The sequence below is a fragment of the Sebastes fasciatus genome, chromosome 6 (assembly GCF_043250625.1).
Source record: "Sebastes fasciatus isolate fSebFas1 chromosome 6, fSebFas1.pri, whole genome shotgun sequence".
NCBI lineage: Eukaryota > Metazoa > Chordata > Actinopteri > Perciformes > Sebastidae > Sebastes > Sebastes fasciatus.
The window spans coordinates 33,254,038-33,278,245 of record NC_133800.1 but is presented as its reverse complement, the minus strand read 5'-3'; the positions used below and the strand labels follow the sequence as shown (position 1 = coordinate 33,278,245).

Sequence of the window (24,208 nt, the reverse complement as noted above, 5' to 3'; positions counted from 1 at the left end):
AATGTATGACTCAATTGTGTGTGTGTGTGTGTGTGTGTGTGTGTGTGTGTGTGTGTGTGTGTGTGTGTGTGTGTGTGTGCGTGTGTGTGTATGTGTGTGTTTGTGTGTGTGTGTGTGTGTGTGTGTGTGTGTGTGTGTGTGTGTGTGTGTGTGTGTCTCCACTTGCAGAAAAGAGAACAGACAAGTCGGCGGTGTCTGGTGCCATCCGTCTTCAGATCAGTGTGGAGATCGAGGGAGAGGAGAAGGTGGCACCCTACCACGTACAGTACACGTGCCTTCATGAGGTAACACACACACACACACACACACACTTATAATGGGGATACTGACAACAGGCTTTCAGGAATGAGCTGATGTAGGAAGTCTAGGAGTAACTGGAGTCTTGCTCTGCTTGTATCTGTCACTAACACACACATGCACACTGGTGGTACTTTACTGGAGTCCGTAGAGAGTTGGGCCTTTATTAAGAACAAAATCACAGCAGTAAGCCACTAGCACACCTAAATTAAATATTTTGAGAATTATTTAGCCTATAAAGTGTCAAAACAACGTGAAAAACGTAAAAGATGCTTTATTTTGTCTGACCAACAGTCAAAGAAAAGATATCCAAATGACAATGATATAAAAGAGGGAACAGCAGCAGCAAATCCTCATATTATATTTGAGAAACTAGAACTAGTGAATGATTTGCATTTTTGCTTGATGACATTGAAGCAATTTGCAATCAGAATCGTTGATTACTTTTCTACAGATACAGTAAACTAATCTATTAAATGACTGATTGTTATCAGTCTTGTGAGTCTATGTTTATTTAACAATAGCAACTGTGCTAGATGCAGTCACGAAACTTTACAGGTGTGTAGTTGAGATCAAAATGAAGGTTGAGTCTGAAGATGGGTGTTGTTTGAGCAAGAGCGCCGGAAGTAGGGGGTTAGGATTTGGGGAAGGGGCCATTGGCAACCCCACTTTATGCCCTTGGCACTATTTGGCGTTGCGGCTGGTGTAATCCCATCACAAGATGGTCTCTATCTAATTTAAAGGCGCTAAATGCGAGATTGGGAGCATTTCTATTGCTTCTGCATGGCTCTAAACATGGCGACGGCTGAGCTGGCGGCTAGCAGCTAACGGTGCTAACAGTGAAAACATAGGCAATAGTGCTGACAGAGCTAACAGTGTTAACCTGGGCTAGCCAGTGGGGCGCACTCGCATCACATGCACGAACATGCACTAAAAGGCACGGCCCGGCGATGTCAACAAAGCACAGAGAAGCTCTGATTACAACACACAAAGAGAGAGAGAAACCTCATTCTCTGCCCAGGTAGACATTACTCCTTCTATATTAATAATGCTCTGGATATCATAGCACCTTTAATGAAGAGCAAACAGGAAATTACTTGACATTTTTTCTGATGTTATAATATTTATTTTGGAGTTTTCTCCAAATGACGCAGATCTGATTTTTTTTTTCAAAGCCTTTTCAAATTCAACAAATTGTTTCTGATATTTGAGGCTGCTAACATGATCAGACAAACCAGAAAGACAATTCACAAAGTTACCAGATCGTCAAGAGAAACGTTACCACCCAACAGTGACATCATGTCCCAAACATCTCAGCTCACTATTGTTGTTTACTTCCTGGAGCATCGCTGATGTTTTTCTTGTCCTCTCAACCTTTTTCTTCGTAGAACATGTTCCACTTCTCCACGGACATAGAGGGAGGCGGCGTGGTGAAGATCCCGGCGGCTCAGGGAGACGACGCTTGGAAGGTTTACTACGATGAGGTGCAGCAGGACATCGTGGACGAGTTCGCCATGCGCTACGGCATCGAGTCCATATACCAGGCCATGACGTAAGCTCAGTGTTGGAATAGCTCGCCAGGTGCTCCGGTTCTCCATGATGTTAGCCGGTTGTGTGCAAGTGTGTGTAAATCAAATCAGGAAATACATGAAATTAGTGTGTTTGGGTACAGTATCTGTACGCCTGTGTGTGTGTGTGTGTGTGTGTGTGTGTTGATGTGATGAGAGGTGGGCGGGGTTGTCATGAACTATAAACAGCATGCAAATTAGTTTATCACAGCTAATGAGAAAGGATGACCTGTCACCTCGGAGATTTTCCGGCTGTTTGATTGGATCATTGCAGGCAGGTGGAGAGAGACTCAATGAGCACGCACACACACACATTAACACACTCTAAGTTAATTACATTAATAATGTTGTAATTTGACCTTTCCCAGAGAGGGTCTGTGTGTTTGTTTTTGTGTGACGATGGAGCACAAACACATAACATAATCATACTGGGAAGCATTGAGTAAATTGACGCTGTAAGCAGAAATGGCTCGGACTAAGTCCCAGTGGAAATGGAAATATGAGCCAATCAATAACGCAGCCAAATGAAAATGGTGATTGAAATGCACAGACGCACTGTGGCCATTATAACAGCCTCACATATCACTGAGGGCTCGCTGAACTTCAGCTACGTTTTAGTTCCTTCACTACATCAAGCTGTTCGTGTGTGTGTGTGTGTGTGTGTGTGTGTGTTTTTATAGATCCCGTCTGTTGTCTAATATTTCACGCTCTCAAATTATTAACTTGTGCTGTCAAATTAGTAATTTGTTTTCATTTGTACACATATTCGTACCTTAGAATTTATATTTTTTTGCACAAGTTAACAATGAACAATGTGTTTAAAGAGTTTTAATGACAACACCTCATTTAACTGGCAAAACCTAAAAATCCCTATCAGACAAACTGCTACTACTACTACTCAAATCGGAGTATTTTTATATGTCTTTATTTTAAAACATAAAGTCAAAATCGTAAGTACTTCGAGTCATGCTTAAAAAATGCTGGATATTTCATTTCCCATGACGCAGTTTGATAGCGTCTCAAGTGCCCACATCAAAGCTGACGACCCCAGTCTGTAACCTCGTCTTCACCTGCAAAATTTGTAGTCTCCAAGTTTATGACCCCTGATAGTGTTTTTAAAAATAGATTGTAGGAGTTGGAGGAAGGTCCATCAGGCTGTAGATGCTTTGTCTGAGCCTCCATGTGATCTAGAATATGATGACCTGAGTCTTATGTTTTCAGTATACTCTTGCTGTGACCTAAAATTCATGTCTGTAACTGTTATTTGTTGTACGGCTGAAACTTTGTTTAATGTGCTGCTGCTGTCTTGGCCAGGACTCTCTTGAAAAGGAGATGTTTAATCTCCATGAGGCTTTTCCTGGTTAAACAAATTTAAATAAATTAATGTAATCTGGGTAATTACCTCAGACACAGAACATATACAACTGTTATCACTGAGTAGCACACCTCATGACGAGTTAACTGATCCTCAGTGACCTCTTCAATGATATTATTATGACGGAGTTTATTCAGTACCTTTCAGGCTCCTCTAAAGCTAAATGCAGATGCAGCTAAAACTTGCTCAGTAGTTTTCTGTCAGTGTCTTGATTTGTCTTAATTGCATAATGACAAAAAGTTAAAGATGTGTCTGATATAATAGTAATATTAACTCATGACAATTGGAGGAAAAACAGCTGCAATTGTACTCTGGCTGCTTTTACTTCATCTCCACTAAATTCATTTTTGTTGGTTTCCCTCCCACCTCTGTCCGTCTTCTCTCCCTCATCTCCAATTATACTCAACCCTTTCCTCTCTCCTTCCCTCCATCATCCATCCATCCTCCCTCTGATCTCTTCATGTCTTCTTCTCCCCTCCTCCTTCCTTCTGTCTCCGTTTGTCTCACCCTCCCTCCCTCTCCATTTTCTTTACCCTCATACTACTTTTAAACCTTCAATCTCCCTCTTTCCAAACCTGCTAACTTTCCCTTTTCTCTTTCTCCACCTCCTATCTCTCTCCTTTCCTTTCCTCCGCAGCCATTTCTCTTGCTTGTCCTCTAAGTACATGCTGTCAGGGGTGCCGGCAGTGATGAGCACCCTGCTGGCCAACATCAATGCCTTCTACGCCCACCCCACCGCCTCCACCAACGTCTCTGCTCCGGCCAGATTTGCAGCCTCCAACTTCGGGGTAAGTGACCAGCAGAAGTAATAAAATAAACACAGATAAACATGAATCTTCTCAACACAATCTGACTAGTCAAGACCATTTAGCATTATGTTTGTAAAGCGTCATCTTTTGATACGTAGATTCAGTGCAGACGCAGCTTTCAGGTGATGTTATGCACGTTGGGGGCGACAGTGGAAGCCTTCAACATCAGCAGGTGCTTGGATTTGAAAACAAACAGCTTAGACATCTCAGTGTGAAATAGCAACACGTTCACAACAGTCAGCAACCTCCGGGTCTGTGAAGTGAAGCCAATGCTGAAGTGTCTTAAACTTGCATGCTTTCTAACAGCCAGCAGGGGGTGACTCCTGTGGTTGCTAAAGGAAGTCTGATTGTATAGAAGTCTATGAGAAAATGAGCCTACTTCTCACTTGATTTATTACCTCAGTAAACATTGTAAACATGAGTTTATGGTCTCAATCGCTAGTTTCGAGTCTTCTTCAATACAGCATGATGTTCATTTAGTAGATTATGGTCCCATTTAGAGTCAAATAGACCATAAAGCAGGGGATGCTTTAGGGGAAATTAAAACATTTTGGTCCCCAAAATTCTGATCTCGAGGCTTCAAAACCGTAGTCCACAAACCATTGGTTGACGTCACAGTGACTACGTCCACTTCTTATACGCAGTCTATGGTTCTCAAACCCAACTCAAATACGGCAGCTTTGTCAGGTGGCCTTACGTTCCAAACTATGATTCTCTACGTACCTCTCTAACATCGGTTTTCCATCTGTAAATTTCCACTCGTTACATGCACTTTTCATGTCTTTTCAAAATAAATTTCTGTGTTCACAGGAAACAACTTGGTTAGCTTTAGACAACAACACTACTTGGTTAGGTTTAGGAAAAGATCGTAGTTTGGGTTAAAAAAAGAGTGTTTGTTACGTAGTTAAGTATGTCACATACTCAGCGTTACGTCACCATACGAAACGTTGGGTACATTTTCACACAGGACACAAACGCCGAAAGTCCTGTGTTTTTTCGCTCTTTATACTACATCACTTGACTTCTTCCTTTACTCCTGTCATAACTACGACCACGTAGAGCGTCATAGTTTGACGCGTAGGGCCACTGAACAAGCTTCTGTATTTGACGACTCAGGAGTGAGAACATGCTGGAAGTAGACAACTACTTTTTACTGCTGTGGACAGAAAACAGGTGATTTGATAATCAGCTAAGAAGCACAAGTACTTTAAAGTCCTCACCAGATCGATACACAGAGCTTTGTCAAAACCAATTCTAAAGTTATGGGAAGTTAAATTAGATAAAGTTAAATTATACCTATAATTAACCATCTTAAATTAAATCTGTCTAACACTGCTGGAGGTCTGATAGTGCAGAGGTAGTCTAAAACTGCAGTTGAGGTGTTTCTCTGTTCTTGTAGCTCATTATTGGATTATTTTATCAGGGATATATTTAGTCAGCAAACTCAGACTGAACATAAACACTTCCTAGTTATCAGTGGCTCATTGTTGCATGGTACCAAAAAGAAAAATACGTTATCAACATGTGCACTATAAAGGAAAGAAGTCCAAAAAGAGGCAAACTGATAAAAAATACAAGATGACGACCAGCTAGGATAACAAAGCCGAAAGCTAAATAGATTATTCTTTTAATGTTTCTTGATGTCAGTGCAACTACGAAGAATCTGTAGAGCTGCAGCTACTGATAATATGATTTATACTGCATGGAAAGGATGCTCAAAACCTTCCAACATACATCTCATGCATTTCCCAGTATTTCTCTGGAGGTTATGGGCTGACTCCTTCTCTGTCTGTTTCTTTATTCGCTGCATCTTTCATCAGTCACAACTGATTTCTCAGACTCTACTGATTTGATTCTGATAAAGCCTGCATGATTGCCCTCTCAAAATTACCCTGCCATGGTTATTGGTTGCACCACAATGACAGTGACATGTGATTGCGTTAGGAGGAGGTGCTTTATGCTTGATGGATGACATGTTTACCTCGTCATTTTTAGTTTTGTCTCTCCAGAGCATCGTAGATACATAACAATGTTAAAAATATCCAGGACATGTTGAGATTCAGCTGGCGGTCAAAGCATCTCTCTCTAATGAATTTAACATTTACCTTCAAGCTGCTTTTACTCAAACAAAATGCTCTTTTCTTCTTGATATGATTATGTAAGATTATACAAATAGCTTTTAGTCACTGTAATGACTGTGATTTAGAAAGCTACTAGTAGAGTCAGACACAAACTCAACAAAAGAGCAGACATTTATAACGACTTGAGATTTAATCCTTTACAGGTAAGAAATGTTTGAATTAGATTTAAAGCAGTAGGCGTCACAAAGTCTTCCCACAAAAGGTAACCTGGATTGCCAGTAATACTTAAAGGGATAGTTCAGGTGTTTTGAAGTGGGGTTGTATGAGGTACTTCTCCATAGTCAGTGTATTACCTACAGTAGATGGAGTTTGGAGAAACAGACAGGAGTACTATTGGAGTTTAAATATAGTGTACACTTAAACTGATATGGTACTCCTGTCTGTTTCTCCAAACTAACACACCCAAACTGTCCCTTCAAAGCTTTGTAAAGGACTGTTTCACATAAACATCCATTCTGAATGATCTGCCAGCAGCCAGCCAGCCAGCAGGTGTTTGTTTATGCTGCTAATAATCTTCCTCATTAAAAGGTAATGTGTTATCACTCTGGGACCTTTGGGGACGGCTCTGAACTTTGCAGTGGCCCAAATCCGGCCCGCGGGCCCCACATGAGCCACCACAGACGGGGGGGGACAATGACAGTTAGAGGCCGAGCTTAATGTCTGCTGGGATCTTTGCCAATAGAGCCGACTTCAGTCCTGCTACCGGTTGCACTCAGGCTCTGGTGATATACGAGCGACTGCAGGCGGGGTGCTCTTGCTTTAATGGGCCGGGGGATGCAGGCAGACCTGCTCTCACCATCAACTACAACTATTTCTGGGTTGGTAACAAGCCCTGCTGGAAAGATAGATAAGTTTATTTCTCTCATTATATTTAGCTGAATTGAGTCGTTTTCTGTGTTTCTGGGTAATTCATTCGTTTCTTTAAGCTGCTCTCTCTTTCCCTGTTTGATCACAGAGAACATCAGTAACAGTCTAATGACTTGACAGTAATTAATGCATGAGTCAGCACGATTTAATGCATGACTCAGCTTGAATTAATGTATGATTTAATGCATGACATATCATACACTGTAGCAGAGAGGGCTGACACTAATTCATGACTAAGCGTCTGTAATAATAATGTTTGGACTTCTCATAAAAACTAATTATCCTAGACTGACTGTATTTTAAGACATTAATTAACCTGTGAGCTCTAAATGTATTAAGGTATTACTTACTAATAGGGAGGGCAAGGCTCCTAAAAACTACATTCCCGTACAACTAAATTTAATTCTCAGTTAGGTTGGAGGGAAACGTATTTTGTCGTGGACTACGTTTGTCTTTGATGTTTCACAAATACCTGTGACGGCCGCAGCGAGTGCCGAAGTACAACGAACGACGCGCAGCGTAGGTGACGTGTTATATTGAGCGTTAATGAAAGTTACGTTAAATAATAACATTTTTGAATAATATCGGGTATAACAAGCCAGAAAGTCAACATCTGATTGGTCCAACAAACACCGGACTTTCCCCCAGAAGACCGCTGTTCATGTCCCGTGTGAAACATATTCATTTTAATCCAAACCATGTTGTTTTTTTACTAAACCTAACCTAGTAGTTTTGTTTTGTTTCAATGTACAACGTTAACTACGTGTTTAAAACTGTAACTGTAACTGTAATCTGGGAGAAAATACGTGTCCCTCGAAACATATTTTGGTTATGCAGTTTAGTTGTATGGGAACTAATAAACTAGCTCACTGAATAAATAAATTAATAAATAAATATTGGCGCCAGCCGTGGCCGGAGGCATTATGTTTTTAGCTCGTCCATCTGTCCAATCCATTCTTTTGAACGTGATATCTCATGAACGCCTGGTACTTCAAATTTGGCACAAACATCCACTTGGACTCAAGGATGAACTGATTAGATTTTGGTGGTCAAAGGTCAAGGTCACTGTGACCTCACGTCTGTCCCATTCTCGTGATAATTCAGGAACAGCTTGAATGAATTTCTTCAAATTTGGCACAAACGTCCACTTGGATTCAAGGATTAGATTTTGGTTGTTCTCACAAAACATGTTTTTTTTTGCCATAACTCAAGATTTAATCTGCTAATTCTGACAATTTCACACAAATGTCTAACAGGATTAAATAATGAAGGGATGATATTTTGGACAGACGTGGATGTAAACTGTAACTTGACCGGTCGGTGGATGGAGACATACAACCACAAGGCGGCAATTCTAGTTTTTATACTGATATTAGAGTTGATTGCTTGATCAAAGGGTATTTTGTAACAATTTCTAATTATCTATTTTTGCTTCATTGATTTCTTATTTAGATTTTTTAGAAAAACACACAGACAGCAGTGATGTTATTTGTTTTTTACCATCTGTTCGGCCTCAGTCTGTCTGTCCGTCTGTCTCTTTCATTTGCTGGAGCTTTTTTTATTTTACTGTCTCACTCCTTCCAGACAGACCTCGAAAACCACACAAATTATTTACCCTCCTTCTCTTTTTATGATTCTTTATTGCTTTTTTTTATTGTTTAAATTTTGAGCCCCGCCAATTTCATTGTACCTGTTGCCATGGCAATAAGGTGATAACTAACTTGCAAAACTTCACTTCATCATGTATCTCCCCTCCCGTCGTCTGTGTAGTGTGTCTTCTCCCTCCCTCTCCTCTGCTCCGCCCTGCATCCGTCTATAAAAGATGGCATCATATCGATCTGCTCTCCCTCCCCTCTCTCTGCTCTTCATAACTCATCGCTGAGATCATGTCATCAGCTGACAGTTTTACCGACGCGGTCTGTCATGTTGTACAGGTGTGTGGGTGCCTGCGGAGTAGACTCTGGGTGTGTGGAGACTATACAAACATGCCAGCATCTCAAACTTCCCCTCATTCTTTGGTTAGGAAGGAAGCTGTTAATGCAACGGGAACGAACATTACTCACTGGATTCTTTTTGGTTGTGTTTACCATAAATTACTTTAGCTGAGCAGGTTCAGTGTGATTCATTTACAGCGATGCCCCTTAGCTGTTATACACCTTCACACCTCCCTGTAGTTTTCAGCTACAGATAGTACTGCTGGAGCTGCTGTGAATGTCTAGTTTCAGCAATGAGCGGCAACAAAAGCTTTCTTTGAGTTCCTTAAATGCTTAAGGGCACTTTCACAAGACATTTCTCGAACTCTGGTGCGCTTTGTAAACGCAGTAATCGCGCTCTGGTGCGGACCAGGGCCGAGACCGCTTGCGAGAGGCGGTCTCGGACCATTTCCAAGCGAACCAAAATGCAGGCTTTCTGTGCGGGCATTTGTTGAGACACAGATAAAAAACAGGTCTGACCTGGACTTCTGCAGAAGTCTGATGTTTGCTTGACATCTGGGCTGAACAGAACACAGAATATGTTAAATAGAGTCCACAAAAACAGTGACGTTTATAAAGTCATTCAAGATAAACTAGAGGAGAAGAAAAGTGAAAGCACTTCGGCCCTGCTCCTTTGTACACATCCCTCAGCAAATTTTAATTTGTGCATTGTGAAACCGAACCAGACTACATAGAAAACGAGCCAAAAGTACCAATTTCACTCTGATTCAGACTAGCCAAACGGACTATGGCTCATGAAAGCGCCCTTAATGAGCAGTGATTGCTTTTTAAAAGTTAATTACTGAACTTGTACTAAAGGTTTTGCAGCAGAGCAGATCATGGATTAACGTGATTAAGGTCATTTAGGTTCATTTCAGCATAAAATGTTTCATCTATGATTCGGTGTGAGTGACACTTTCATCAGGAGGGCCTATTTTTCATTCCTGTCTGTGCCCGTTTTGTACTTTCGTGACTTGAATATGATTACACCTCAGAGTGGGAGGAGAGGTACAGTAGCGTTCGGTGTCAAGCAGCTCACTGCAATTTTGCTGTAAAGAATTTAGAGTTCAGATTTACACCGCCTGAAGTCAAAAGCATTAAATGCAATGGTGTTTTGTGCTGATTTCTGCAAGAAATGTGATTTAATCCCAAAACTACCTGCATTTTTTTGTGGATTATATGTTGACATTTTATTTTATGGTTCCCATAGTGTCATTATCTCCGAGAGGAAGTTATATGTAATTGAAATTCCGCAGAAAGGTCCGTGAATAGGAGTATGTACTATTTAATATAGGGAAAATGGAGATGGTGCTCAACTGGTCAGACTGGTCTCATACACAGTTTGTAGTTACACCTACGAAAAAGAACGCACTGTAATTTGTATATACAGTATTGTCACGTAAGTTACATACTTAAGTTACTCCACTTCCGGAGTTATTCCAAGCCAAATCACATTCTTTTCCTAAACCTAACTAAGTAGTTTTCTTGCCTAAATCTAACCAAGTTGAAGTGTCAGTGATTTCCATCTAAAACAAAGTCATCAGGCTGGACACTGACACATTAGGATTAAAGGATTAAAGGAGACAGAGACGGTGTCTCATCTCCAAATTATTCCAACAGTTTGTCACCGAACTTCTATTTGGCTCTTTGACTTTTGTTATTGACGTGTTTGTTCCTGCTTTGGGCAACAGTTCCTCCAGGAACAGAGCAATACATGCTGTTTCCTCCACAAGATAATTCAATGTCGTCTTGTTTAAAGTACCTTTTATTAGCTTGTGGTGATTCTGCACCTGCTCCACAGCAGATGGAGGGAAAAGACGTGATTAGGTTGGACTCACTGCCCTGTCCTATTCACTGAGCTATAGTGTCACAGAGGTCACAAAAGACATAGAAGTTACAGAGCGAGCTCTTTGTCTCTTGGGCCTGTCTATTGGTCAGAGGGAAAAAAGGACATAAAGGATATAAAAAACAACAATAATAGAATACAATAACAATATAATGTACGCACCAACAATAGCTGAAGGATTTTGGTGCATTAAAAACTCTCAAAATACAAAAGAAAGACACTGAAGGTTCATACAATGGTGATTAAACGGAGTCCCTGAGAATAATATACCTGGTTGCAGACTTTTATGCAAAAATAAAAGTTGAAGTTCAGCTCTAAAATGATAATTTCTGTTTTCTCCTTCAGGCTACTTAACTTAATTAAGAAGTGAAACCTTTGGGCTTGTAATGTTGAATTATTCCAGGATGAAAAAGATATTTATCACACATCTGATGAATTGAAACATAATGCCAAATGTTTTATGATCACATAAATTGTGTCACAGCAGCAGAGGACACGGGGATGTTCAGGAAATCACTGCAGTAGACCCGTAGGGACTAACCGCTATATGTGAGTGTGTGTGTGAGTCTATGTGTGTGCTTTAGGGAAGGACAATGTGACAAGGTGTTATTTTTTTAAAGGTCAGAACTGATCTCTTATTCTTGTCTCTGGATTTGTTTTTTTAGGTCAGATGTGTGTGTGTGTGTGTGTGTTCCTGGATTTTAAACGTTGACAGTTGAGAGGACAGCTTTTGAAAGTGAGGACATTTGAAGGTTGAATGTTTAGAGTTGAGTTTAAGGTTAAGGCTGCCGATATTATATATGTTTTTCTTATTGTCAACAAATCCCATAAAAAGACCAAACATCACTGCCCTTCGCTGCGCTGTCTGTGGCATTCCAGACGGTTATTAAATGGACGTTATCGGTGGTTATAAGCCTCATACCCCTTTACACTTAGCATTAAAATGCATTTGGGTGATCGAATTGCAATCGGATAGTTCTTGACCACTGAAAGTACAGGTGTAAATGCAGCCAAAACGTTAGGGACACATTGTGACTACATTGAACACAAGTGTAAATGCAACTTCATTTTCAATCCACATACAACAACTAAATGGGCAGAATTTCATCTGTCCTGAGTTCCATTTTTTGGGCCCTGGAACTTTGGTAGTAATCAGCAGCGAATATTCAAAGCTTTGGTGCAGCGCGCTCCCAGCGCTCCTCCGGTCACTGGACCGCTGTGACCGGAGAGATCACCGCCATCGCTCAGTCATCCTCTCTGTGTGTGCGAGTGTAGACGTACCTCAAAGTCACGTCTGCAGGTCCTCTCCCTCTAAACGGCGGCGTTTTGAGGCTGATTTGTCCACGCATTGCACACCGCCTCTCCGGCAGTGTCTGGCTGCAAGCCTGTGCGTATGCAGCCTTCCTTTCAGCCCTTTCAGACAGAGCGATCGGATGTCAATCGGATCTCAATGTGGACACTGGAGACACATATTAATACCAGGTGTAAATGTAATCAGGTTAAATCATATCCAGATACAATCTGGATACAAGACGCAATGGGAAACAAAACACAGGGCTTTCACCCAGGAGACTGGAGTTCCCATCCCATGAAAATGTCTTTTTGTTCACAACCTTAAGTTTCACTTTCACTTTTACGTAGTAAAACATAGTTATTTTAAGCCAAAATGCAATATTTTTCCCTAAATTTGAAGTGTCAAATCGTGTTACATCGTGTATCGTGTTTCACTTTCACTTTTACAACATAGTAGGTGGCAGGCCCCTACTGACCCACATCTGTGAGGCTTATAAGGACGCACATTTAATGAGCTGATAACAGTCGAACAGTCGGTGGCAGCCATTCGGCCCCAACCCTATTGGTTCCTACTAAAGGCGTAAAAAATGAAGGATTCACCAATCTGATCCAGTGGTTTGGTGTCAGGACTTAGATACTGCCCTTATTAAGAGTGTGTGCAGTCGTTTTTGGATGCAACAATGGAGCTCTAAAACTTGTTAGTAGGATAAATTAATTGTTGGTTTGTTGACAATATAAAACATCGAATATTACCAGCCTCATCCTTCAAGTTTAGAGAGGAGCTTTGGCGAGTCAGCGTTGGGGGATTTCTCCCTCCCTCTGCTTCATTTCCTCTCATCTAAAACCAAACTCATCTCCGTGGTTTCTTAATTCTCATGACTCACAAAGCAGCTCTCTGCTGTCTCTGTTTGCATTGTTCCTGCCACCACGGGACGCACACATAGACACAAACAACAGTTGAAAAGAGTCTTTCAAGAGTTTAGCAGTTTTTTATGCCAGGTAATGTTGGCCGTTGTTCAGACTTTCATCTAAACATAAAAAAGGGAAACCCTTTCCGGTAAACTAACAATGTACAAACTAATTGCTATGCAGCCATGACTGTTTAAAGGAAGGATCGAGGTATGACAGATATCCAAGTAAACTTTTTAACTGTTATGTAATCAGATTGCACCGATGTGGGATTCTCCGGTGATGTTACCTGTTAGAGAAATGTGTGAGTGACTTTTGCCAATTTCCAGAGAGGCTGGAAACCCCGCTTCTCTTTCTTCCTCCCCCTCGTTCTCTCTATCACACCAAACTCATTTGATCTCCTTAGTTCGTCAGCCATGTCGTGACTCCCCCTATGCCAGAGTACTCTCTCTCTCTCTCTCTCTCTCAATTTCTATTTGCTTTCTTGGCATGACATGAAAATACATCTGTGTTGCCAGAACATAAAGGAAAGTAGTGGATAGATGACAAAATAAGCAATGGGGATACCGCTACTGGCTGTAGCTCAGGCACTAGAGCCGGTTGGCTGTTGATCATAGTGGTTCGATCCCCGGCTCCTCCCGGTCCATGTGCCTCCATGTTTTTAAGCAAGACGGGTCCTGAATGTGAGTGTGCAAGTTACAAAACGAAAGTGTCTGTTATATGAACGTGATGTAAAGAGTTGTGAAAAATGAACACAATGAGCATATAACTGGTTAAATGGGACTTGGATTAAACTGCATGAGTTGTGTGAGAGTTTGTTGTTTGTTTGTTGTTAAATTTGGCCCCGATTTACTTCAATTCATCAAGACTTTTCTACGTTTTCGGATATTCCGTTCACCATGGAGGCATGAGAGAAACGAGAGTATTCCTTTAACATCAGTGTGGGTTAACAGATTATTTTTCATCTGCCTGTCTTGTCTTGTTGCTACCAAACTGAACTGCCAGCCCTGCAGCGTTTCTGTGTTCTCTCAACACTAACAGAAGCTTTTCATCATCAGCAACAGTCGTGACGTACGAAACTGCTTTTCCAAACTTAGATATACTCATGTAGCTCTCATGGTCTTATATTTTTTGTCTCTGTTTTGATGCGTTTCTCAGACAAAACGTCTTTTTCTCTCTGCATCAGTCAGTCCCTCTGTTCTTCTCCATGGTGCTAGACAACACACATATTCACCCAGAGACAGACACTCAAACACACTCACAGGCTGCAAATTGCTCATGTCTGTGTCTCCTTCTCGCTGTCTGAACAAGTGCAAGAATCTGAGTAAAGTCTCTTTTGCTCTTTCTTTTCTGTCTCCAACAGAGAGATCGTTTTGTGAAGCTCCTGGATCAGCTGCACAACTCCCTGCGTATCGACCTCTCCATGTACAGAGTGAGTCTCTCTGCTTTCAGCTGCTTTGATTCTTTTCTTCAGTACACGCAGATCTATAGCTTCAGTCCATCCCAGACATGTACGTTTGTCCCCATTCATTCACACAAAAATGACACGAGTACGACAAGTCAACATAAACTATTAACTTATCATCAGCCTCAAACTGTCTCCAGCAAATATTTTACCACCTCCTGCTGTCATCTGGCTTCTTTATTTCTCCCAATATGCTCTTGATGTTAAAAATACTTTCTTTTCAGCTACTCAGACGTTGTTTATTTTTCCGTCTCTTCAGCGTACTCTGGGGTCACAGCAGGTTTTTCATATAGTTTGTGTAAGGATTATATTGTGCCTCTGGCTTCTTGTATTCATCACGACTGCTTGTAATCGGTTATGCAGTAAATTAAAAGCCGAGTAAAATGGGAGCTTGATATGATGAACACTAAAAGGGCAACCATAATTGAATAAATAAATCAATTATAGTAAAAACAAGATCCTAAAAGGCTTTAATCCAAAAAGGAAGATAAGCTAAACAAACTGTTGTTTGTCTGCAGAACAACTTCTCAGCCAGCAGCAAGCCTCGCCTCCATGACCTCAAGTCAACAGTGGATCTTCTCACCAGCATCACCTTCTTCAGGATGAAGGTAGGAACACAATATCAGCTCAATAACAGTGGGCAAACGCCAGTCTCCTTGACGAGGTCGGGGTGGATGGACCTTTGCACAGGAGACTGGCGTTTCTGTCCTGTGTGAAACCAGAAGCCAATGTTGATTTGTCACATAACTTCCGCACTTAAGTAACACCACTTCTGGTGTTATTTTAACCCAAACCACAATCTTTTCCTCAACCTAAAAAGTAGTTTTGTTGCCTAAACCTAACTAAGTTGTTTCCTGTGAAGACATAAGTTTATTTTGAAAAAAAACTGTATGCATGTAACAAGCCGATAATGACACATCTTGCAGGACATCTGTAGGAGAATGCATGAAAACTTTTCGTAAGATATCATATGAACTGTTGTATGAGGATACGTTGCATTAATAATGAGGGCCTCAATGATTCTTCGAGATTTAAATAAAAGTTGAGTGAAAAGAAAAATACATTAGAATAAGGGCAAATTTATTCCGTCAATATCCAATGGTAAGATAATCATAGCAAAGATACTCTAAACTCACACACTTATATTACATAAACTGAAGTCTCCTCTCTACTGACACTAACACATTCCCAGAATTGTCAGTATGTTTGGTCAATTGTGGTCCTTGTGAAGACGTTCATAGGAGCAGAAACACAAAGTAGAGCTGCAGTGTTGCAGGATTGATTGCCGTCTCTGACTAATGTCTCTCATCACATAACTTGTGCTGTCGAGTTCAGGTCTGTTATGAGAAGATTGATTCCTCAGTGGAGAACAGAGGAAAGGTTGTGGATCTGTGTGTGTTTATTAATATTTTCATGTATGCATATTTGTTTTCTATTCCAGTTTGGAAGGAGTCTTTGAATCTCACTTTTGCCCAAAATGTGTCCAAATATTTCTGTTTATTTTATTTTCATTGATGTATTTGTAATCACCAACTTACACCTTGTGACTATTTAGATATTGTTGATATCATATGAAAACCATATAACTTTCATTTTTTTTTTTTTTCTGTGTTTTGACTTTTAATGGTTCTCTGATAGTTGAGAGAAGTTTTACAACTTTCAGGCTTTAAAACAAATCGATCTACTATTTTTCAGAGATTCTTCTCATAAATGTATGATTTTTATTTTTGTAACTTTTTCCACTTTAATCTCTGAAAATATCTGAGTTTTTTTTCTCATAAATTTATAACTTTAATCTTGGAAATTCCAAGTTTTTTACCATAGAATATTTCTATGATTACCCCTTTCCCCCGGCTACGTAATTATTACTTTTTTTACCTACAGTGGCCCTGATACGCCGTCGTAGATCACAGCCTCTTGTTTATTGTCTGAAGTGTTTACATTCTGGATTACCTAACCAAACCTCTTATGATAATGATGATAATGTTTATATTTACCTACTATATGGCTTATAAATGCATGGATATATGTGTGTTTCTATACAACTTATGTCTGACTTGTCCGGTGTTGTGCAGGTCTTGGAGCTGCAGAGTCCTCCCAGGGCCGCCAACGTGGTGCGGGACTGCGTCAAGGCCTGTCTGAACTCCACCTACGAGTACATCTTCAACAACTGTATGGAGCTCTTCAACCGCCAGTTCCAGCCCGCCGTCCAACCGGTGAGTTTCTTAGCATCGTCGGCACGTTTTAAGCTTCTACATTGCGGTATTGCGCTATTGAAGTTATTGCGACAGGTTTTGCACTCTGCGGCTCACGTTAGCGCAGTTTCACAAGCGTGTCGGAGAACTACGGTGACCTGCAGGTGATGTAAAAACGTAAAAGGCTCTCGCTACATGGTTTGCTACTGTAGAAACGGACTCCATGAAGAGGACCCGCTCGCTATGTAGATATACACGGCTCATTCTAAGCTAACGAAAACACAACGATTCTTAGTTTCAGGTGATTATAAATGAATATATATAATATATATAAGATGAAAACATAGTTATGAATATTACATTTCTGCTCATAGATCCCCGAAATCATATAAACTGTTCCTTCAACAGAGTTGTTCTATGACAAAGTTTATAAATCAACTAAAAACAGGATCTGAATCTGACTTTATTTTTATTTATCAACTGCTCATATTAATCTCAGTACATACAGCACATGCTGGTTGCACTAATTAACTGAGTCTCCATCAGCCGAAGAATTATCTCCACCAGAACACTGAGTATTTTTAACCGTGCCCGGAAAGATGTGTGTCTTAATGTGTCTAAACTCATTAAATCAGCCCGTGTTTAGTATAAATTAACAATTATTTCCATGGTAATCAAGAAAAGTCATCTTTTTCCAGCGTTATGGAGGGTGCAGAAGTTTGTCACACAAACATGGAGCTAGAATCTTTGAAAACAAATCAATACGATGGAGGAATAATATTGTTGTAAATTATTCAGTGCAGATCGTTTATTGAAATTACAACTATTGAGCACTAAAACTTATTTTATTTTGTTTCTGTTTGCAAGTGCTGGCTGGACATTAAACCTTAAACACATCATTCTCTCATCTTCTGTCTTTTTCCCTCTTGCAGCCTCAGCCGGAGAAGAAAAAGAAGAAGAAGAAGAAGGAAAAGGTGGAGGGAGAGGAGGGGGAGGAAGACGGTGAAGAGGAAGATGAGGAGGAGGAGGAGGAGGAAGAGGAGGAGAAGAAAGAGGAGATCCAGCAGGAGGAGCAGGGACCGAGCATCCAGAATCTGGAGTTCTGGCCTAAACTCATCACGCTCATCGTCTCCATCATTGAGGAGGACAAGAACTCCTACACACCCATCATTAACCAGTCAGTGCTGACTTTTATTACCTTTATCTGGCATCTTGTACATCTGAGATAAGTTCACAGTTCATTTCAATTATGTCATATTTCATAACGGAGAAAATTATTAAACTAACATACGGCTCACAACATGTTCAATTTATTATAAATCTCAACCGGTAATTGAGGAAATGTGTTCACAGCAGCCTCCTATTGCCACATACAAGCAGTACATGCTGACGTTAGTGGTTGGCTTCTCTAGTGTATACTCTATAAGTATTCACAGGTTGGAATATATATAAACTTTCAGTTACTTTTAAAACAATCATTTTTACCTATAAAATAAATCTATGTATCGCTGTAGTTTATTTTTGGATGATTTTAATTCAAAATTGAATCTAAAATTTGAATATTTTGGTCTTTTTTTTTAACTTTTAAACACAGTATTTACTGTTATTTTGGATTTTCTAACACAAATACTGTAGATTGCTAGGAGCACATTATTTAAAGGACCAGTGTGTAACATTTCTGTTTGCAGAAATGGAATATAATATTAAAGATAGGGTCGACGATGTTGGAAAGCTAGCATAATTTGAAAGGAGCTCCGTCTAAACTTACCCCCTCCCCTCGGGTCTCCTTCCAAGGCAACGCCCCCCCCCCACACACACATGCACAAGCACCGCCGCATCGTAACTACTTCACAGACACAGAGCGGAGAGAGGACCTCAACTCAACAACGCTACCTCATGACAAGTTTAAAGAGCGAAAAGACGCACTAAGTGCAGGTGGGATGGGAGAGAAGGGGTCCAACAAACACAGGGTTTTCATCCTGGAGACTGCTGTTCGTGTCGCGTGCATCACGATACGATCAGCTGTTCGTTCGTGTCCCATACAAATGTAGTAGTTTTAAGCGTGGTGTTGTTGCCTAAAGTGACACTAAGGGGCATGAAGTTTCAGTTGGTTGCAATCTGCAACCTCACCTCCAGATGCCGCCAAATCCTACCCACTGCTCCTTTAAACTTGTTGCTGCAAGTTGTTTCCCTTTTAATGACTGTAAACACAGGAAACTGATAAAATATTGGCTCATACATTATTAATGTCAGTTTGTTGTTTCAACAAGTTTCCAACTGTAAAGGTCTGAGAAACCCCCCGGAGCTACTGTTTGTGTTTGTGTGTGTCTTCTGGTGATTGATTGCATTTTTGTGTAAATGTCCAACTTGCTTAAAGATGCACATTAACTAATAGTTTAACTGTTTGTCTGAACTCTGACTTCAGGTTTCCTCAGGAGCTCGATGTGGGTAAAGTCAGCACGGAGGTCATGTGGAGGCTGTTTGCTCAGGACATGAAATATGCCCTGGAGGGTAAGACTGTGTGTGTCTGTATCTGTGTGTGAAAGTAAGAGAGAGATTTCTTCCCCTCCACATTCACACTTCACTTTCGCTCTTCATCATCTCTCTTTCTTCTCTTTGCCATCGTCTCTTCCAGTTTTATTTAAAGTCGACCACTACCGCTGGAACAACGGTGAGATTATAGACAAACATAACGTAGCTGATAACAAGATGCAGTCAGAAGTCAAAGCTATAATCTAACGTCGTCCGGTCAAAACAAGTACATTTTGATCAAACATCTTTGGCAGCGGGCGTTAAGGGAATACAGACTCTCTTGAAGGTCATCGAAAACTTTAAAATGCTATAAAAAATAAATAATATGGTGCGTTGGGTGTTGTGAAAAACGGTTATACACACAAACAGTTTTGTGTGTATAGAGAGGCAAAGTCTCTCCACTTCGGGTGTTTCGCGGGACTTCGCCTCTCTATAACATTAATTGCACCTAATACGCTCCTTATTATACTGTAAGATGTACTTTGGAGATTAATGCGAGAACAGCTGTTCCAAGTCAGTGAGCCATCATCAGAGAGTCCCTCTGTCTTATTTGAAACCTGCTTCAATCTTCTAGCTTTTGACTGTGTCTCATAGTAACACTGTAGAAACTGTAGAAACTATAGTGTCCTGAAACGTTGTCTAGCACACTGAGGTGTTTTGTACCTGAGTCAGATAGTCTGTTAGAGCTCAAATCACAAGTTAGATCGCTGACAAATCCTTCAGGGGACCCATTTCTAGGTTGTTATTTTTGTCTGTGTCTAGTCTACCTTTAATCCCCCCTAGTATTGTGAGTATTGTCTAACATTATTTTTTTTTCATCTCTAAAATTCTCATTTCAGTCTTTTCTTTTCTAACCTGTTTCTCCTTTTTCTCTGAACTCTCATTGCTTTGTTTTGTAATTCTGTTGCCATCTCAGCTCCCACCACATTTCGTGTCCGTAAAGTTGATTTCTCCACTGGTAAGATGAGTGTGTGTGTGTGTGTATTTGTAATTAGTAGGGATGTCCATAATTAACCGTTTAACCATTAACCGACATTAATCATTTTAACTGATTAACGCTATCGGTTAAAACGGTTAAAAGAAATGTTAATAATTAATTAAAAAGCTGAGCGGCTCAGAGGAGCGGCTCGTCACTTTAAGGAGAAAAGCTGGTCCACCTAAACACTCCACCTTAAGAGGCGGAGGTCTCTGGCTCGCTTGAGTTGAGCGGAGGAGTTGTAGTTTTGTAGCATTTATTCACAGACAAATAAACTACACACACTGCTACACCTACGTTCACAGCTATAACGCCACCAACAACCTCACACTCACCGCCAACACACACACACGGTCTGTTGGAAACTCGCTAAAGTTACGCAGACTATGTGTGCGGTGGCGAGCACGAAGCCTCAGGCAATGCTAGAGCTGCTAACGTAGCACAAATACACACACTGTTTGATGGAAACTTGCTAAAGTTATGCCAGGCAGACAAAGTACCGTTACGCCGGGCTGACACACAGCTGACAACCTGCGTAACTAAACTAAATGTGGCGGAGACTTTTACTGGGAAAGTGGCTGCATGTCTGCGACACTACACGCAGCATCGTAGCTGCTAAGTTAACGCTCCCGGACGGTGAACTGGGGACTCCCGTCAACGAATATCTGTTGTGCTCCTGCAGCTGGAGTGAAGCACAAATCTTGTCGGTTAACGGTTAATAATCGGTTAACAAGGGTCGGTAATCGGTTAAGAACATTTTTCAAAAAGAGCGTCCCTAGTAATTAGACATCCATAGCAGAGATTCCAGACCTTATTTGCACCGTGGACACAAGGTCTACCTTGAGTCCCATTTTGGGGGATACATGGGATAAAAGTTTTGATTAAGGCATGATATATGTCTCCTTATTTAAAAATGTCTATCCTATAAAGGATGGCCTTTAAAGGATAGACATTTTTAGACTGCAACAACAATTTGAGACTGCAAAAAATGATGAAAATACAAAAAAACCTGTCTTTAGTTAATTATGGTTTCTTACTAAATAGATTAAAAAAGTACCTCTCAGCAGATTTAATGTACTGCTAAATGCTAAAAGGTGATAGCCGACTGGTTACCTTGCATACTGATAACACACTTTAATAAAAATCAGTATATATGTTTGTATGTTTGGGGCATGACAGGTAGGAATGAAGAAAATGCACCACAAACAGATGCACAGATGCAAAGTCTAGCCTTTAAAGTGACGTTATTATTGAGCTTGTTTATTTTTGGTTTGCTTGCACGTTTCCTCGCAGCCCGTTAGCGAATGATTCGAGGGTTGGGAACCTCTGATCGATAGAGGACATGTCTACTTTGCTGCTTTTAACACTGCTTTCAATTATTAGTTGTAAGACATCCTTAGACCTGTAGAAATAGACGTTAGCTTCCTTATCGTATAGATTACAAATATATTAACATCCTTCCTTTCTTACTGCCGTTCTATGACCTAGAATCATTCTACAACTATGGAAATATTGTTGATAAATCGACCTCAGTGCACTGTGACTCTTCTACTTGTTAGTTTGTAATGTTAGACTTGTCCCTCAATTGGAGCCCAGAATGAAATCAGTGTGGAGGCTTGGTCTCCAGGATCGGTCACTTTGCTCTCATTCCTCCATTCATTTGTTGTTTTGTTGGTTCATGAGACACAAACAACACTGATTGGATTTTGATGAAACTCGCAGTGAAGAATTTCACCAGTGTTGAAGCATTTTTAAAATTACAACCAGCTGGAGGAAACCACGGTGTGACTTTACTGCAGGATTATTTGTCTGACTCTCAACTCCAAGGAACGTTTGGATCCTTTTTTTAATATTGTTGTTTCCCAGGATGAATGTAAGGGGACGCACAAAGGATAGATCTCTGTCATGGTGCATCCACCTGTTACGCTTCATATCTTATGTAATGCTACCTAGAAAGTAATTAAAACTAGTAGGAATGATGCATCTGTCTTTGCAAAAGACCAAAATAGATTTTTTCTTATTGTGGTTAAATGAATTTAATTCATGGTGCAGTTAGATTATTTGCTCTCCTGCTTGCTGTTTTTTGAAATGCTAAACGCCAACAAATATGGATTGAATCTTATCTTATCTTATAATATATCTAAGTTGGGGCCCGGACCCCAGGTTGGGAACCACTGCATTAGAGTTAGAGTATTAAAAATCTTCACCAAGAGACTTTAAACCTGCAACTGCTGCAGCATACCTCTGGTGATAAATCTGGCGTTTATATTGCTGTGTTTCTGTGTGCGGTTGTCGTTTTTACAGAACACGAGAAGCATAGACTGTGTAAGACTGCTGACTACATGAACCTGCACTTCAAGGTCAAGTGGCTTTACAACGAGTATGTTAAAGACCTGCCCGCCTTCACAGACACTGTGCCTGAGTACCCTGCGTAAGAAACACACACACACACACACACACACGTCTCATTGTCTCACTCTGTCTCTGTCTCCTCCGGACAAACGGGAGCTCATCATTATTTCTACCTTTCCATTGAGATTTAGTCTGTTGTTGCACACACAATAGTTCACACACATCATTCCACACACTCTCCTCACTGGGTTTGGACACTAGAAATATGGACGACAGAGTAATGGTAATAATGATAATACATTTTATTGATACAGAACCTTTCAAAACAAAAGTGCTTTACATGGGTAAAACATTTCACAGGATAACGATGAGACAAGTAAATGTAGTCAATTAAAAGAGGAAACATTTCACAGATTCATTACGATAGAATCAAACAAACAAATAAAATAAAACAGAAAAGACATATTAGAACTGGAGAATTAATAGAAGGACTTTTCGAAAAGATATGTTTTGAAAAAAGGATTAAAAAATGTTTCTGAATCGGCAAGCTTTAGAAATAAACAACAAATCATTTTGTTTACGCTTTGTGAAAGCAAAAGATTAAAAGAGTCACATCCAGTAGGTTTTGTGTATGAACTTTATGTTTCATCAAAGAGAAGGGTAGAAACAGAGTTTTGTTATTGTTCCAGGTGGTTCCTCCAGTTTGTTCTGGCCTGGCTGGCTGAGAACGAGGAGGTGTCGATGGAGTTCATGCACGGAGCGCTGGAGAGAGACAAGAGAGAAGGGGTGAGTCAAGGAGACAATAATGTCTTCAGCTTGGCATACATATCCTTCATTATTAATGCTCCTATGTGGTTTTTTTGTATACTTTAAGAATCCAGGATTTTGTCTCTCCTTATTTTCACTATTTTCAAAAAAAGGATAACAAATCAATAATAAAAACATCAAAGTGAAAATAAGGTTTTAAAGAATCTTATTTGCAACTTAGACTGTAGTCTAACACCTCTTCAGAAGTAGACGCGATGTGAATGACGAGCGAGCAGATTGTTTCAGTTTTTTCCATGAAGATGTCCTAACCTGTTCTGTGCATCAGCAAACCTCCAACCTATTTTCACTGGTCAAAATCGACACTGACAGTAATTGACAGCTTATCAATATCGCGCTCTCTATGTAATAGAGAGTCACATTGCGTGTAGTATATTTGGACAATTTTTCGTGCTCCATTTGACAGTTCGCTTGATCGCTGTATGTAACGCCTCTTCCTAACTGAGCGCGATGCGAACGAATGAGCAATCAAACATCAGATTGTTTCAGTTCTTCCCAATGAAGATGTCCTAACCTGCTCCGTGCGTCAGCGAACAGGCAAAGCGACGTGTCTCTGCTCTGATCCTTATCACATCACAACAGTCAGTTACTTGTGTTTTCTTGTGTGCCAGAAAACTACACAAACCTGTCAGATGTGGTTCCCTATGGTTAGGGAATCAAGAACACAGTAATAAAAGACAAACACATGTAAAATGATTCTCAGGCAAGTTTGGGTATCATATGGAGAATACTGTGTACAGTATCTACAGTACACAGTATCTTGTCTTCACGTTTCTCCCTCTGGA

General features: G+C 40.4%; 1 protein-coding gene across 2 annotated transcripts in view; it reads left to right on the top strand.

Moving 5' to 3' along the window:
• LOC141769901 (protein unc-13 homolog B-like) overlaps positions 1-24,208 on the top strand; it is a 108,025-nt gene that overhangs the window by 41,331 nt on the left and 42,486 nt on the right. The window contains exons 6-17 of one of the 2 annotated variants that reach the window (XM_074639411.1): positions 169-284; positions 1,686-1,849; positions 3,878-4,028; positions 14,442-14,510; positions 15,062-15,151; positions 16,619-16,759; positions 17,671-17,915; positions 19,164-19,249; positions 19,374-19,409; positions 20,187-20,228; positions 22,551-22,677; positions 23,288-23,384. In XM_074639411.1, coding sequence (XP_074495512.1) covers positions 169-284; positions 1,686-1,849; positions 3,878-4,028; positions 14,442-14,510; positions 15,062-15,151; positions 16,619-16,759; positions 17,671-17,915; positions 19,164-19,249; positions 19,374-19,409; positions 20,187-20,228; positions 22,551-22,677; positions 23,288-23,384 — 1,364 coding nt within the window. The remainder of the gene's footprint in view (positions 1-168; positions 285-1,685; positions 1,850-3,877; positions 4,029-14,441; positions 14,511-15,061; positions 15,152-16,618; positions 16,760-17,670; positions 17,916-19,163; positions 19,250-19,373; positions 19,410-20,186; positions 20,229-22,550; positions 22,678-23,287; positions 23,385-24,208) is intronic. The other variant, XM_074639412.1, reaches the window with a different exon arrangement.